The following is a 16,387-nucleotide window of genomic DNA, read 5'->3' as shown; positions in this document are numbered from 1 at the left end:
ATATTCTTTTTGTGTGGTTGCTAAGCCTCATTTATTGCACAACATTCAAACCTTAATCTGAGGATGAAGTGATTAATCTCCTGTGGGGTCTGTCAATAGAGTATCTAGGTGCTTCACACACTGAAGCGGTATTTTCTCCATTCTACAGATGTGGGACTGAGGTGCACAGCATCTCCGTGAAAAGCCACAACTACAATTGGGTGCCTAAACATCACCAAGTCAGGAACATTAAAACAAGGAACACACTATTAGTTTTCTCTTTGCAAAGTCTGGTTTAAATATCTTTCCTATCAGATACAGACCTAACTGGAGTTTTCCAGGGCTGCATGCAGCTGCCTTAAACGTGAGACCATTTTTCCCGAACCTGCAATCCTGTGACGTACTGGACCCCTTTTAATTTTTTCAACTTAACGAGAAAGAGGTATGATTGTATTTCTATTATCTATACTTGAGCATCACTATAAACAACGCCTTGCAATAGGAAACATCAGGCAATGTAATAAAAAAATGTATTAAAATAAGCAAATAACTTGCAGTATTTATATAGTACTTGTTAGTAATATCTCTCCAAGCACATGCTAGAAGAGATAAATATATTGTTCCTATCCTACTGATGAGGAAACCAAGACAATAAGATAAGAAATGACTTGCTCTGTATCACCTATCTGGTGAATGACTCGGCTGAGAGAAGAACACCTCACTTACAAAGCACTTTTTCTTAAAAAACTCCCAAACATTATAACTGTGGATATTATTTATTGTATCATCTACACACGAATAAACTTAGGCACAGAAGGACTGTGAGAGAACTTGGTCCCATAGCTCTGTGGTCAGTGAAGTTCCAATAGATCTACAAAGTCAGAACCAGCCCACTTTTTCTAAAATCTTGACTTACACTTGGGGAATTATAATGTACAGTACAGCGGAATAGTCCTGAAGATGCTATGCAATTTCCTTTATAATTCCAAAGAGTATCTACATGACCCAGATGTAGAAATTCATCTATTTCCATACTTTAGCAGTTTATTCAGCAAAAATACAATCCTCAGATGTATTTTTGCTTCAGTTTAAATATAAAAATATCTGTTTACCTGAAAAACAAAAATGTATATGAGATAAACAAGAAAAGTCAAGAAATAAAACTTCCAGAAAGAAACTATCAATTTATAAACATATAAATTAAATAAATTAACTTTTAAAAATACTTTTGATACGTATTAATTATTCTAGCTAATGCCTTTATCCTAAAGGGAAGTAAACATACTCATCCAACTACAGACTCAGGCCATACAACATACGCATGTTCTTGACCAGCCAAGCACAAAAATCACATATAGTTTTATCCTCTTTATTGTCTTCTGGAGTTTGTAACAAAGAAAAAACAATTCATTTACCTGAATGTGTAGAACGTATATTGACACTGCGCTTCCTGAACAATTGTTACTTGGTTAAGAGTTTGTATATTACATTTTAACCCTGCACATACGGACACAGGCAAGGGTTTATTTCCTGTTCTTCACAGGAAGGATATCTGTAATCCAGTAGTGAAACAGAGAAGAGACTATCTTGATATGATCTGAAATGAAGAAAACAAATTCTTCCTGAAATAGCTCTATGACATTTCTGAACATTAAAGAAAAACAGTTGTGTGAACATCTGTTTCCATTTGATAGAAGCATTTCAGTAAAAACAACGCAGACATTGGAGCTTAATGACTAATGCATACTAATTCCTAGATAAATAGGCACAGATTTTGTAGGAGGTCAGTTGTTTGTATGAGATCCACTCTTGGTCCTATATTGTGGAATGTCATAATTTATTATTTGATAATTCAGAAAAGAGGAGATTGAAATGACATGGCCTTATGGGTAAGGCTAAAAGAGTGCAATCTCCTCCATTTCTTTCTGTCTGGAGAGTGATTTCAGACATTATTATTTATGTTATAGCAGCACCTGGAAGCCCCAGTTAAGAACAAATCTTCTTGTGCTAAATCACATACAGACAACCGCATGGCTGGCACAGCTTTTGCCTTAACTCAGAGATTATCTATTTACCTTTATTTTTAATGATAGGAATTTCTACAGTACTTATCACTTAATATGACATTTAAGATGATTCTAGAATGTTGTTCTAATAGAGCTTTCCCCTTTAATTTCCTTCGAATGCTCATTCAAAACGATTGTTAATTTTTATAATTTTAGGGTCTCTGTGTATCTAGCCTGGGCATTGTTGGCATGCAGTAACTTCTTGCAGTATTACTTCTTGTGGTCTGCAAAATAGACTCCCCACATGAAGGAGACATATATAAAGACAATTCTCCAAAAAAAGCCCGTTAAAAGTAGCTTCTAGCTATTCTGTGAGTGATAATTTCCTAGGCAACAGGAAAAGAGTGTATTTTATACTTGATACTCACCAACAAAGGAAAAATGTTAAGAGATAAGAGAATGAAGCTGATGAATAGAAACTGAATGAATTCATAAATTTGGAGATAATGACTTTTTTTTTTTAATTAGGTGATCACCTAGGCTTTAATAATTGATGTGAAATGAGAATTAAGTAGCCCTTGTTTCAAAAGCTACAGTTTCCAACCAGAAAAGGGGAGCTTTACCTCCAGTCACAGCTTTTTTTTTTTTTTTTTTTTTTTTTTTTGCCTACTGCACTGTGAAGGATCATGAAGAAGTTTGGCCGCCTTTTCAGAAATAGCCACCTGCTTTCTGACAGAGATCAGTGAAACTCCCATCACTATAAATGTGTGTCCATTTGATTTCTAAACCTTCTCTTCCTGGGTTTATGGAAGACTTTAGATAGAGGTAAGTATCTGTCATTAAAGAATTCAAAACAAAAGGAAATAGTAATATGAAATTTTGTTCTTTTTGAAAATCTGAGAACAAAGACACTTCAGAAAGATGGCCTTTTTCAAACAAAACTTGTTGACCAACCTCAACTTTGTATGATCTCTAAAGTACAAGGTACTTATTTAGACTCTATGCAGTTTCCATTTATGAGACGGAGGATGACAACAAGATAGGTCAACTGGCATCTCTTAATCAGAGATTTTTTTCTTCTCTTTTTGAGTATGCTTCCTCACTTTATAGGAAGGACTTAATGTTGACAATTTTTGTTTCATTCTCCTTAGCAATTTCCTCTTCCTGCAGAATTTTTACAGACCCTACCACCAACCTTTTTATAACTTTCTTCAAAACTGCTGCATATCTTGAGATCTAAGAGGTTAAAATAAAACATAAATTTGCTTTTTCTTCTTTTTTTCTTTCTTCTCTTGGCTGAACCATAATTTCAAATCTGAATAACATGTGAGGAGGTATGGATGTCCTTCATACACAAACATGGAAATTCCCAAACATGGTTTTGAACCAGTGGTTTTCAACTTGCAGTCTGTAGACCTTGGGCAGCCCATAGTCTAAAGTCTGTGAAAAGTAACCAAGAAAAGCAAGTCTGTTGTCAGGAGACATAAACTTGCTAAATGGGACTTGGTAGCACCAGTGGAAAATTTCTACAGTTTAGCACACTGGAAGAGTTTGCACACTATAATACAATAGTATAAAAATATAATAAAATAGCTTTAAAACATAATATAATATAGTTTGTATATATTTTATATATATATATTTATAATATATAGTAAACTATATAATGATAATAACAACATAGTACGAAACATAATAGCCTTAGACTACTATTATCTCTATGAGGGAGTAAAAATATATATTGATGTGTTCACTTTATAAAGTTTACTAATGGGGAATGAGTGTCTATATAAAAAGGACGGATCATTTCTCACTGCTTTTTCCTACTCTTTCTTTCCTTGACTTAAAGATGAAACAGAACAAAACACAGAACATACTACCACTCATTTGCTGCTGGCGTCTTAAGTTGAATCATAACCACAGAAAAAAGGGTTAACATTGCTTCTTGAAGTACAGGAAATAAAAGGGGTTGGTTTGGAAAAATAAGACACCCTGCTAATATTAAGAACAATTCTTTTCTTTTCATCATGTTAATAAGGAATGACCTTTTCTTCTAGGATATCACATCCCAGTAAAAATAAACAAACAAAAACAGAAAAAAAGGCAAGATAATCATACAAACTTGGAAGAAAAATGGGGTTACTATGATGTACCATATATTATTATGTTCATGAACAGCCCTAACTATTTATATAAGAACTTGAATTTGCTGAGACAGCAAGTTTTAAAATTAACTTTAAGGAAGTCTGTCTACTTTTATCACCTGTTCATTGTGAATGAAACCCAAAATTTAAAAAAACTTGGCAAGACAAATATTATTGAGCCAAGGTAGAAGAAATAAATGAATAAATAAGTCTACTGCAAGAAAAAAATTCAGACTACTAGATTCCCTTTTGATGAAATTCCTCAATTAAAACTAAAAGTATTGTTAAACTTAGCTGAATCAAATTAATATATAGCAGATGTTTATTTATCCTTTAATAATTCACAACACTTTTTTTTCCCCTCTTACTTACACTGTTGTACCTCATGAATATCCAATCAACTAAATTACAGCATGTATGAGATTAGAATTGAGCCCTCACTGACAAAAGTCACTAGCAGAAAAATCAATTGGAAGAGTAAACAATTTCAGGCTGTATCAGCAGAAACATAAAATGAATTCAAAAAATCACTCATAAAGCTGCTTTCTGCTTTTTGAAGTGACAAATAGATACATCAGCAAATCTGGCTATTTGCATGGATTTGTTTCTAATTTGCTTCTAATTTTCTTTTCCCTCTTCAACCTGCTGTTTCCACCATATAGAAGTAAACAGAGAAGCTTATCCAAAGGCTGCAAAACCTACAGAATTCCTACTGTATTCAGTGGATTTGGATAAGCTGAGTCATTACTTTTGAAAAGGCTTAGAAAACTACCTAAAATGGTTGAGCTTCTCTTATTCAGTAGCAAGTGCTCTCAAATCTGATTAAATTCTTTGGGATGTAAGAATATTTAGCACATTTTGTAGATTTGGCTGATGCTGACAAATGAACTAATGACAAATAACAATGACTTTTTAAATGATGACTGCTCAGAAAAAAAATGAATTATTATACCTTCTATGGACCCCATGCTGATCCTGCCCTCATTTGAGAAACTAGTAACTGTCCAAGAAGGAATTCTGCTAAAACTACTGGGTCTCAAAGAAATAAGTATAGTAAGAGAATAGTTTCTCTCTTCATAAATGACATTATTATTATATTCATTATAATCAATAACTCTAAAATTTTTAAATATTTAACAATTTTTTTTAATAACTTTAAACCGGCATTTATAGTTAAACAAAACTGTAATTAAATGTTAGCATGAAAAGTTTAGGTGCTAAAGAACCCAAGTAGGTGACTAAATAAAAATGAGATAATGGGATTTATTGATGCTTATGCATTTAAAATTAAACCTAAACTGGATAAGTGAGATCTCCAAGATTCACAACTTCATTGCAGTGATTTAAAATGAAAAAATCTAGAGAGTTCTAGAGAAATTTCTAGAGAAAAAGAAAAAAAAATGTTTTAAACTTGTTTGAATCTTAAAACAGTTAAGATTTAAAGAAATATTGTGTTTTAAGAACTTCAATCATCTTGTACTCTTCAGATGCTGAAGACTATGAAAAGTTTCTGTATTGATAGTAAGAAAAAAGGGGAAAAAAAGGAGCAAATTACTCTTTTCTGTGGGGAGATATACTTTCACATTTTGTATAATCATACTTTTATCATTATATAACTCTTGACAGCTTCCCAATCCCCTGTACAAAAAACTGTGGCAAATCTGAATTTTAATCAACATAGAAAAGAACTTCAGTGAAAGAATATGAGTGAATGGTACATACCAGGAGGCATCAGGGAATGTTCTTGGAATTGTTGCAAAGCATTCTTCAATCTCTCAATATCCTGTAGCAATACAAGGGATTTCAGTTGATGTAGAAGAGTCACATCTGAGGAAGCCATGTTGCGAGATTCAAGATATTGTAAAAGCTCTTGGACAGTTGCTGTATTTACAGCTGGATCTGTGCATTCTGATTTATCTGGACAAACAATTGGGAAACTAGATTAAAAACATTCAATGAGCATGGAGAATTTTCCTAATGATACTTTCTTTTCAAAGACTATCTTTTTTTTTTTTAATACAACTTATAACCAAACACCACATAATAAAGGGCAGTCTGTTCCTCCCATTTTCTGCTAGATATTAAAACACTGAAGAGAGGGGAAAATATCAAATACAGAAAGTATAAGGGACAATTGGATTCATAATGACAGGAATACAAACAGGAAGATAATAGAGATCTAAGTCGTAAAGATTAGTGCAGGAAGCAGGTATGATGAAGAATCTGTACTGTAGTCAAAGCACTGTGTCCTTGTTTCCTATATACTATTTATTATAAAAATGCACACACACGTGGAGACAGAGGACAACTGTAGGGAACTACTACCACAAAGCATTTCTGAGGCAGCCAATTATATCGTTATTGTCCTTTTATGTTTTTATTTAAAAACATAATTATATTATATTATATATATATAATATAAGTATATTAGAGTATGCAATATAATAGAAAAGGACACACTGTTGTTTTTATTGTGCTAAAGTACAGATTCATTCTTCCATTCTAGTAACAATGAATAGTCCGTCCCTTTAACCAGACTACCTTTAAAGTTGCATTCTTCTGTTTTTTATTAGCAAACCAAATGATAAGAATAGATTATTCCTAATTCAGCTTTCTTACATAAGTACAAGTAGTACATAAGTACAAAATCCAGTGTGACCATTTGCAAATGCTGTTAAAGCAATGGCTTCCAATTTTATCTAATAAATAGGGAGTGCTAAATTCACTCAATTAGACAATGCAAACAGCATAATGTCAGATTTATATATGTAAAGTAGGATTTGCCTAACAAGAAAGTTAGTCACACTCTGATTTATGGATGTGACATCTCATCTGCAGATGAATTTGCTTTTACTTGAGAATTTATCTCTGAGGATCTCAAGGTCCTCATTAGCTTAACTTTTTATCTGCAGGTTTGACACCAGGGCTTGTCAGTCTGTCAACCACTGCTAAAACTTGAATGTGACAGCCAGGGAAGCTGGGTAGCTAAACAATTCCACAGGCAACACAGCTATGGACGACAGACCAGGTTTCTGTTCTGGCTCATGTATTAATGGCAAAACTGCTAACTAAGTTTACAATTTTACTCAGTCTGGAATTAAACTAACAAATGCAAGTCGTTTCGTTTACGCTTGTTTTGACATACACTGAAATAGTAAAATTCTTATTTTTGGTGATGAAAATACTTTAGCCATTAAAGAAAGAGGACTTCTGGATGTTAGACTTAGGAGGAAAACCTGACACAGCAGAAATATTTTAACAGTAAGCAAAGAAAATTTTATTTATAAATCTTGAGAAAAATTAACATGAAAAAACTGATGTTACCTTAATAGGGTTCTTAAAGTAATAGGTAGTCTAAAGATAAATTTTACAGGACAGGGACTGACAGTTCTGAATTAAGATGAACAGGTAGGTAAGCTGTTGAATATTTTTCATTCAGCTCCATAAAGGCAGTCAAGGCCAGGCATTTTGAAAGGTTTTCACTGCTTTTTTCCAGTTTTACATGTTATCATTTTAAAGCTATGTTCTGAGCAATTAAAGAAAACACTATTTTGCCCTTAAGAAAACGTACTTAATTCTAGATAATACCAACATAATCTTGTATATGTACAGATAATTACTATACTTATAATTAAAACATCATTATCTCTGAAAGGCATTTATGAAATAAGCACCATAAAAACAGCTTGTTAGGAAGGCAATGGAAGAAACATCTTTAACTACAACAGTAGCAATTTCCCTGATTTTAGTGGCAAGAAAGAGCCATATAGGCCAATAGGCCATTATGGATAACATCCATGTAATCCTTTTTTAAGTGCCATGGGACGCACAATGAACAATGGTTCACATTCATCTTGTCCACAAGCTCTTTATGCCAATACACTTTCCCAATGCCAACAGTATCTTCACCTTTCCTCTTGGATGCTGCCTATCTGGATCTCCTTAGATATCACAAATAAATGTCCTGAGATGGAGAATTTTTTCAAGTAGGGTTTTTCTATTTTTTGAAAGCAAATAATCCTTCTGGATGTTTGCTTGTGGAGGAAAAAAATTTGGTCCATTTTAACCACTACATTTACCAAAAATACACTGAAATGTTTTAAAAGTGAGAAAGCAGTACTATCTATATTTTCAAAGAAGGAGAAACAAAGAGATTAGGATCACATTTTTTTTATGCTGATATGTATTCATGTAGAGACCTAAAAACAGGACAAATGCTAAACATCTGCTCCCTTACCAAGTTCAACAAAGATACTTCCCTAATAGATTTGGTCTATTCTACAGAAATAATAAGAATACATCTATTTTTTTCTAAGTTGTATTACTCAAGAAAGGAGAAAGAGTGGTACATACTGTCAGCAAAATAAATTTGTTGTGTTGCCTGTAAGAAGTCCAGAATGATATCTGCCTTTTCATCTACATCTTTAAAGTCTGCTCCTTCTTCACTATTGTTTTTGTCAGGCTGATATGTAAAATTCACACCAGCAGTTTTTGTTAGCAAGCCAGCTGCTCTCATTTTTTCCTTTTGTCGCTTTTTTTTCATTTTCCTCTTTTTGTTTTTGCTTATTTTGGGGCTGTCTATCTGTTGCAGCTGTAAATTATCTTGCAAAAGAGTCTCTTGAATTCCAGATTCTGTTTGTTCTCCATGTAAATTATTAGGGTTTTGCAAATTGTTCTTTTGTTTCTTCCTTCGAATGCGCTTTCTCTTCGTTTGTCCTTGATATTCCTCCTCTGCAGATTCAAAAGAGACACACTAGTTGTAAATAAGAAGATCTGTAATAAGCATTTTGGAACTGCATACAATGAAATATTACCTCCTTCAAATTCCTGGATGTCTGAGTTCCTCTAAACTTCTATGCTTAAAATGCCTTTCAGTACTACAGTCTCAAAGCAAATTTTTCTGAATGCACAAAGTAGACAAGCTCTCTTCCTTTCCGTTTTTGATAAAGACTGTACTTTCCTTTGTGCTAGGTACTTTACATCATATTTACTTTCTTAACATGCATAACAGTGCAACACAGAGAGTGAAATCAAAAGAATCCCCAGGGCAAAAAACATGGGCAGAGCTACCCAGGCTGAGAGACATGGGATGAGAGAGTTCTCCCCAGAGGCCCACAGTACCAGGTGGTAGACTTGACCAAGCACACAAGGCAGCAGCATGCAATTTACAATAAAACCCTGATGCATACCTCCACAATAGCAGTGTGCCTTAAAAACACCAGGCAGCTGTTTCTGATTCGTCTCCTTTCCCCTTCCCAAACATCATCTTCCTTTGGGACATCTTCCTGCTAGCTCACCTTTGGACATCAACTTTATGGGGAAAGCATCCACAGCATCATCGACCTTGGCTAGTAATCTCTGATCTTTCTAACTGCCTGACTTAGTTCTGCCATTCCCTTGCTACTTTATAATTTCCTTACTAGTTAATTCTTCAAAAGGCTCAAATGTCAAGGGAGAGAAGTCCTTCTCACTTTCCGAGTCAGCTTTCATGCTTCTTTATTCAGATCTTATCACTGTATGCAAAGGCAGAATTCTTAAGTCATCCATGACCCTGAACTGGCTTCCTCTCCCCCACATAGTCACTTCTCAGCGCAAGCCTTCCTGTCACTAGCAAGGGAAGACTGCCAGAATCCATCTTCACTTTGACTGCACTGCTGCTGAAATCCTTATTTATGCCTATAATAATTTCCTGTCTAATTAACTGAAATTCCCTATTTTATGGTCTAACAAAATCCTCACACATTTAAATATCACAGAGCCCAGCACTGTTCTAATGTCTTGCTCTAGCAAGCAAAGCCATTTACCCTTCCCTCAACCTTCACCTGCATGTTTTTAAATTCCTCTTAATGTACTGAGCCTGATTCTCTCATTTACCTGGGTTTAGCCCATTCTCCTGAAGTCAAAGAAACTTTCCTAGCCTAACACTGAAATAATGCAGCAGAGGCACTTGAAGCCCAACTCGTGGTTTTCCAAATGATCTGCAAATTCTCCTGAACTACCTCTGACATTTTCAACTTGTTTGGCTTTCTCATCACTCCTCCTCCTACTAGTCCTTGCCTCTATTTTCTCTGAGTTGCAGGCCATCTCTTTCATTTCTGATTCTTTTTCTGTCTTGAACTCTCTCAGCTCTGAGCCACTTTCTTTCTTTAAATATCACTAGAAGACTTTTAGATCTTTAGCTGACAGATGACTCACTGCAAAGCAATTTTCCATATTTTCTATGAAGGAGGCTGTGTAAAAATAAATTTGCTGCATTGTAATTGAACACCACAGCACGTTAAAGATGCACCAAACACTACCTTGTACTTACATTATGGAATGTTTCACATGCATGGCATTTGAGCTAAACATCTTTATATACGGTTTAGACATATGGGGTGTAGGAAAAATAATGTCTGTGTAGTCCTGCAGGAGTAAAATATCAGAGCTGAACGCAGATATGAATGGTGAAAGAACATAAACAAAGCATCAGTGTTTCATCTTAGGATCTAACTTGGATTTTCATGGCAGTATTTGTGTTATAATAGGTGAATTCTACTTTAAACACAGATACATTGTTCCTTAAAATTCCTCAGTCCTCAGAGAATGTTTGGATGAACTGCTTGATAATAAAGCTACTCTAATTTGTGCTGTCAGCAAAAGGGGCCCAACTTGCTTTCTAAGCAACCACGAATCACTAAATCTCAGCAAAATTACGGCATGCTGTGTAGCCAAGCATCTTCAACAGGTTTGAAGTAACTTAAAAAAAATGGTGTAGAAGGGAGAATAGGTCTTAAGATAATTAAATTTTGAGACAAGTCCAAAAGTTTCCTTATCCTTTGTAGCTTAGGACAGCAGAAGGTCTGAAGAGAGCAGGGTGAAGCTGTCAAAGGCAGAATGAATATAGACTTCTCATATGTATTTTATTGATATGTATTTTATTGAGAGAAATACACGACTGAGAAGCAATCAGAACTGTGCCGAGCTTCCTCCAACACAGAAAACAAATCAAACCTAAGACTTTACCTAGTTATCTTCAGGAGTTAAACTTACAGCCCTCTAGCAGTTTTTCCTCATTCTTTCCCCAATATTTTCTCTTTAATAAGACTGAAATTCTGCCTTTATTATTCAAGGGTTCTCCCTGTTGGTCAGTCAGCAAATTTCAGCCTCAAATACTGCGCCACGTGTGGGAGTAATCTGACATGTAGGAACAGATGAACTTAAATGTTGATAAATGCAAAGCAATGCACACATAAGGGATTAATCTGCGCAACTCATTGCTAGGGTCAGAATGAACTATTATCAATTCAGGAAAAGCAAAACAAAACCCAGACCTGGGCCTCAGTACAGAAAGCTCAATGAAAACATTTGCTCATTGGGCATCAATGAACAGCAAGCAGCTTGTTCAGCTAGATAAGAAACAGGATGGAATATAATAGGAACAATATTACAAAGCTATTCCATACATCTGTGGCACTCTTCATGCTTGCAACATCGAATTTCTTAGCACAATTCCAGCACTATAAGACTTTGGCAGACAAGAATAGGATTCTCACAGAAGTAGAGAAGTACCATAGAAAGAAACTCCAAAAAGATTAGGATTATTTGACTAGAAACTAGGGTTAATAATGTGGGCTCTTTTTCTCTCTCCTCATGCAAGAATAAGGAGACATCTAATTAATCTGAGCAGCTGCACAAGCAAACAATAAAAAAGCAAACACCTGTTTTCCAAACAACTCAGTTAACTTACTGAATTCACATGCATGAGATAATCACTGAATCCAAGAGCTTAGTGGGATACGGGAACTGTATGTTTACACAGACAGCAAGGCTACCTGATTATAACAGCTATGCTAAAATATAAACTACAGTTGTAGAAGAAATATAAGCCGCAATATTCAAGCCATAGCCCACACAGTGAACTTATAAATGAAATATTCAATAGGATTCACTCATGTAACTAGCTGTCTGAATGGTAAGTACCTACTGTATGCTTAGAACTATGCTCCCTCTAATAAACCAAGAGAGACTAATATCTTTGTAAAGCAATCACCCCATCCTAAATCAGCTGAGAAGAAACTGCACCCTGAAGGTGTCCATTTCTCTCTCTCCCTCCATTAACTATAGAAGAGATGTAGATGATTAATTTAGACCTGATGCTTTTAACAACTAGAAAGAATTAGTCTCTTCTACAAAAATCATCTTAATGATATGGAAGAAGGTACTTCTTAATATGAGCACATCAGACTGATTTTTACTAATTAACAAAAATCCACTGAGTTCTGTGCAAAAATACCTTTGACTGGTTCACTACATTTCATACCAGCAGGGAGGCTTGACAAAACTTCACTAGATGTGAATTTGGTTCTATTAATTTTTCTGCTGACTGAAGAGGTTTGTTATTTCAAAGAAAAATAATCATAACAAATACAGGGAATGTATACACAAGCATTCTTAATAACATGTTTAATATATACTTAAGTAACACTGATAGTAACATCAGCTTTTGGACCACACTAACGATAGCCACAACTGCAGCAACAGCTTGTCCTGATTCCACAAGAGCTAATGATTCTTTTTCTCCCTCTGTTCCATAATGGCCTGTCACCTCTCTCCCTCCGAACACTCATCTCTGCTCCACAAGTAGTCTAATTTATTACATAATTAGATTATCGAAAACAATTGTATCTAACCTGTTTAGTCTAGATTTGGTGCCCTCTGTCAGATCTGACAAATTGCTTCAAGAGAGAAAGCCCACCTACATTTTCCAGCCATGGTCATATTTTGATAAGTATTTTTTTCAGCCTTAATAAGGACACCCTCCTCAGGAAATGTTCAGAGTTAAAAATAACTATTTCCTTTGGTGGTTTTTTTTTTGGCAGGGTTATTTTTAACCCAGATTACTTCCCCGATCCAGTTTACCATGCAGCTTTACAGTCATACTAGTATGACTGGGAGGATGATGTGGAAGTGGCAATGAGCAGCCTGAAAAAGGAAAAGGTTACCATCAAAAGAAAAAGTCATCTACTAACAACTTATCTAGTCTGGTCTGAAACACTAAAAAGTTTTCTCCATGCAAATTGCACATCCCCTAAACAGAGCAGAGGCACAACTATGCCAAAAAAGAACTTAAAATGCAATGGAAGATTCAGTTTATAAATATAGCTTATCAAATTTTGTTACAAAAAAATGAGTATGCTTAGTTTATATCTTCAAGGAAAAATAATAAAAGTAATGATTTACATAAAGACTCTGTTGACTTACACATTGATTTTATTAACTACTATTATATTAGTAATACTATTCTATACTCATCATCAGGGCAGCTGGAAACATGAAGAGACTAAATACAAAGCTCAAGATAAGCTATGAGCAACAGGTTTTATAACTGCTTCCTTTGATTGCATCTCCCACTCAGACTAACCATCAGTACGAACACATTGCTGGCAGCTACATGATTGAAAAGATGAGCTGTGCACTGCTTCTTCAAGTTCAGCTGTATTATTTCAGTTCCTTCAGGCAAAGGCAGATGGAAAACATTCAGGAAAGGCATCACATAAGACAAAGAAAAATGGGGTACTATTAGGTCTGTGAGTCCAGTAAGTAATATTCACTTGATGCTTCACGTAGGCAGTGTGTAAGGAAATACAAAGTTCCACAGCATGCAAAACCAAAATATTTGGCTTTCAGCATCTGAAATAACTGAAAAATTATTTGAAAATAAACTGGCAAAGTTGGTGATGCCGGGATTTTTGAAAATCAGGCCCCTAAACATTATTAGAAAAAACTTCTCAAACAGCACAGCAAAAGAAAGAGTAGAGATAAAGTGGACTGAGGAAAAGATATTCAAAGAACATCCTCTGAGCTTTAGAAATCTCCTCTATAATGTGCTCATCATGACTCAAGTATGGCAGCTGGCTCTCCTGTATTTGTCCAAGGACCAACTCCCACAGTAGGTTTTTGGATGTTGTTCATGCTAATTTTGTTCTTTTGCTCAGATGAAAAAGGACATATTCCTCTTTCCTTATTTTTCATCCAGTTTAACATTTTTTTCCTCTCCCTGATTATTATATACTAGATTAATTTTCCATGGTGTACCAAGCAGCCAATGTAAAATAATTTCATTTTGGTTTAGGATCTTGCAAGAGAAAAAATGTTACTTTTAGTGCAACTTAAAATATCAGCAATCTCTAATTTGACTAAGGGTGAAAAACAGTTGCTAACTAATGCAATGAAATATAATGGTCCATTGGGATGAGAGCAATATCGAAAAGATCTCAGGAGAACAACAATAGACTTTAATATTTTCAGATTTTTTTGAAATCATTTCAAATCATCATTTGAAATCAGAAAAAAAGCACTTGAATGGTTTTAGTCATCTGTAACACTTTTGACATGGCAGAAAATGGCAAAAGATTGGAAGCTGCTCAGGATAGGGACTGTCTTTTATTTCTTCATTCATACTTCTCTGTTTTTATTTACACAAAGAATTCATATGAAAATTAGTAGATGTTGCATGTACACTGGCTACACAATGGAACACTATTTTTCTGACTTACAGTAAATCCAATAAATAGTAATGACAATAATAAGTAAAGGCAGATATCACACTATCTGTAACAGTTTTCTAACCCATACATTTACCTGACTTCATACACATGTGAACTCCTCTTATTCATAAGCTGTGGCAAACATCTGACCTAAGAACCATACTGGGTCACAACAACCCCCCACCTAGCACTGTAACCTGTCTCAAACAGCAGCCATACAGAGCAGTCATGAAGAGAAGAACTGTAGATTTACAAAGCAGTATAATGATGTTTTTTGTTTTGTTCTCTTTAATAATTCCCAGCATTTGATTTGCCTTTTGACTACTACTGAATGCTGAAATGATTTTTTCACAGAACTATTTATCATGTCTCAAAATCTTGTTCCTGCGGGGAAATGGTCACCTCAGAGCCCATCATTTCACATGTGAATTTTGACTAGTTGTTTTTTCTTAAGTGCATCACTTGACAACTATCTAAAATGAATTTCAACTGACTTTTTTTTTTTTGATTAACCACTTAATCTGAGATGCCATTGCAGCCAGCTCTTGCCTTCACTGTGGTTAATATCTCTGCATCATTATGAAACCTTCTGACTACAATGTTCACTCTTTTTACTAGAGCATTATTTGAACATAAGCCTCCAGTTGTGATCTCTCTCTGTTTTGAGAACTGTTGTGTTTTACTCATCTACTTATCTATTCTGGGACCTTCTCTCTTACACTATGTCTTAAAAAACTTGGGTGGGGGGGCTTTATCAAAAACTTTGTGGAAATTCAAGTAAACCACATCAGCTGGATCACCCTTATCCACACATTTCCTGGCTCTTCAAAGAACTCCAAGATATTTGTGGATTTCCTTTTTGAAAAATTTATGTTGGTCTTTCCCATGTAAATCATAGTTATTCAGGCATCCATGACTCTTACTTTGTATTATAAATTGTGTTAAATCGTTCAAGGCAAATACCAGGATTACAGGCTCACAGTTTCCTTGATGATTTAAAAATCTTTCTTAAAAACTGACATCACTCTGTTCAGCCTCCAAGTTTTTGGTAACAGGGCAATTTTAAGCAAGTGGCTACACATCACTGTCAGTTACTTAGGAATTTTCTCTTACTATTTTTAGGTGAATATAGTCTGGGGGCTTGTGATTTTGTTTACCTCTAAACCATTTGAATTTGACATATCCTGTGAGAAATCGCCCAAAGGAGGGTTCCACTGTGGGGTTTTCTGCAGTTTCCTCTGCAGTTAACATCAGTGCAGAGAATTCATTTAGCTTCGCTGAAACAGGTTTCTCTATTCTTTCTACATCATGATCCTTTGGCTTGACAGACTGGCAGGCATATCATGATGCAGGAGAAGTAAGACTTGGTACTAGTTTTGATTATTTGCACCAATTGCCCAAATCTTCTTGTGCCTGCCTTACTGTATTTTTACATTAAAATCTGTTTACAACACCATTTGGGTATGAATTTTGCTCTTTGAAGGATACCTACTTCTTTCTAACAACTTCTTCCACTCTGTTGTTTAGCTATGCTGGCTTCCTTTTGCTTTTTCAAGCCTTTCATGACAGGTGGTGGGCGATGGCCCACTTCCCATATGGTGTCCTTAAGTAGCTTCCACAGCACGTGGAACAACTTCCTTCTCTTAGTTGACCTGTTCAGGTTCTTTTTAGTAAGTATCTTTATTTTTGTGTAGATCACCTTCTGGAAGTAGATCACAACTGTCATTGA

At 35.0% G+C, this 16,387-nt stretch overlaps 1 protein-coding gene across 9 annotated transcripts in view; it reads right to left on the bottom strand.

Moving 5' to 3' along the window:
* The window catches only part of ERICH1 (glutamate rich 1), a 110,824-nt gene that overhangs the window by 28,360 nt on the left and 66,077 nt on the right, over nt 1–16,387 (bottom strand). For 6 of the 9 annotated variants that reach the window (XR_010883830.1, XR_010883831.1, XR_010883826.1 and 3 more), the window contains 3 exons: nt 8,483–8,860; nt 5,852–6,046; nt 1,395–1,576 (listed from right to left, as the gene is read on the bottom strand). Coding sequence is in view for 2 of the 9 variants with exons in the window: in XM_067294231.1 (XP_067150332.1) it covers nt 1,503–1,576; nt 5,852–6,046; nt 8,483–8,860 (647 nt within the window). In the remaining 7 variants the exon portion in view is untranslated. Of the gene's footprint in view, nt 1–735; nt 1,092–1,332; nt 1,577–3,192; nt 3,426–5,851; nt 6,047–8,482; nt 8,861–16,387 lie in introns of those variants that run through there. The other 3 variants (XR_010883829.1, XM_067294231.1, XM_067294232.1) reach the window with 3 other exon arrangements.

Source organism: Apteryx mantelli, chromosome 3 (assembly GCF_036417845.1).
Source record: "Apteryx mantelli isolate bAptMan1 chromosome 3, bAptMan1.hap1, whole genome shotgun sequence".
NCBI lineage: Eukaryota > Metazoa > Chordata > Aves > Apterygiformes > Apterygidae > Apteryx > Apteryx mantelli.
The sequence above is the reverse complement of the archived record's forward strand: the minus strand, read 5'-3'. Positions and strand labels throughout refer to the sequence as shown.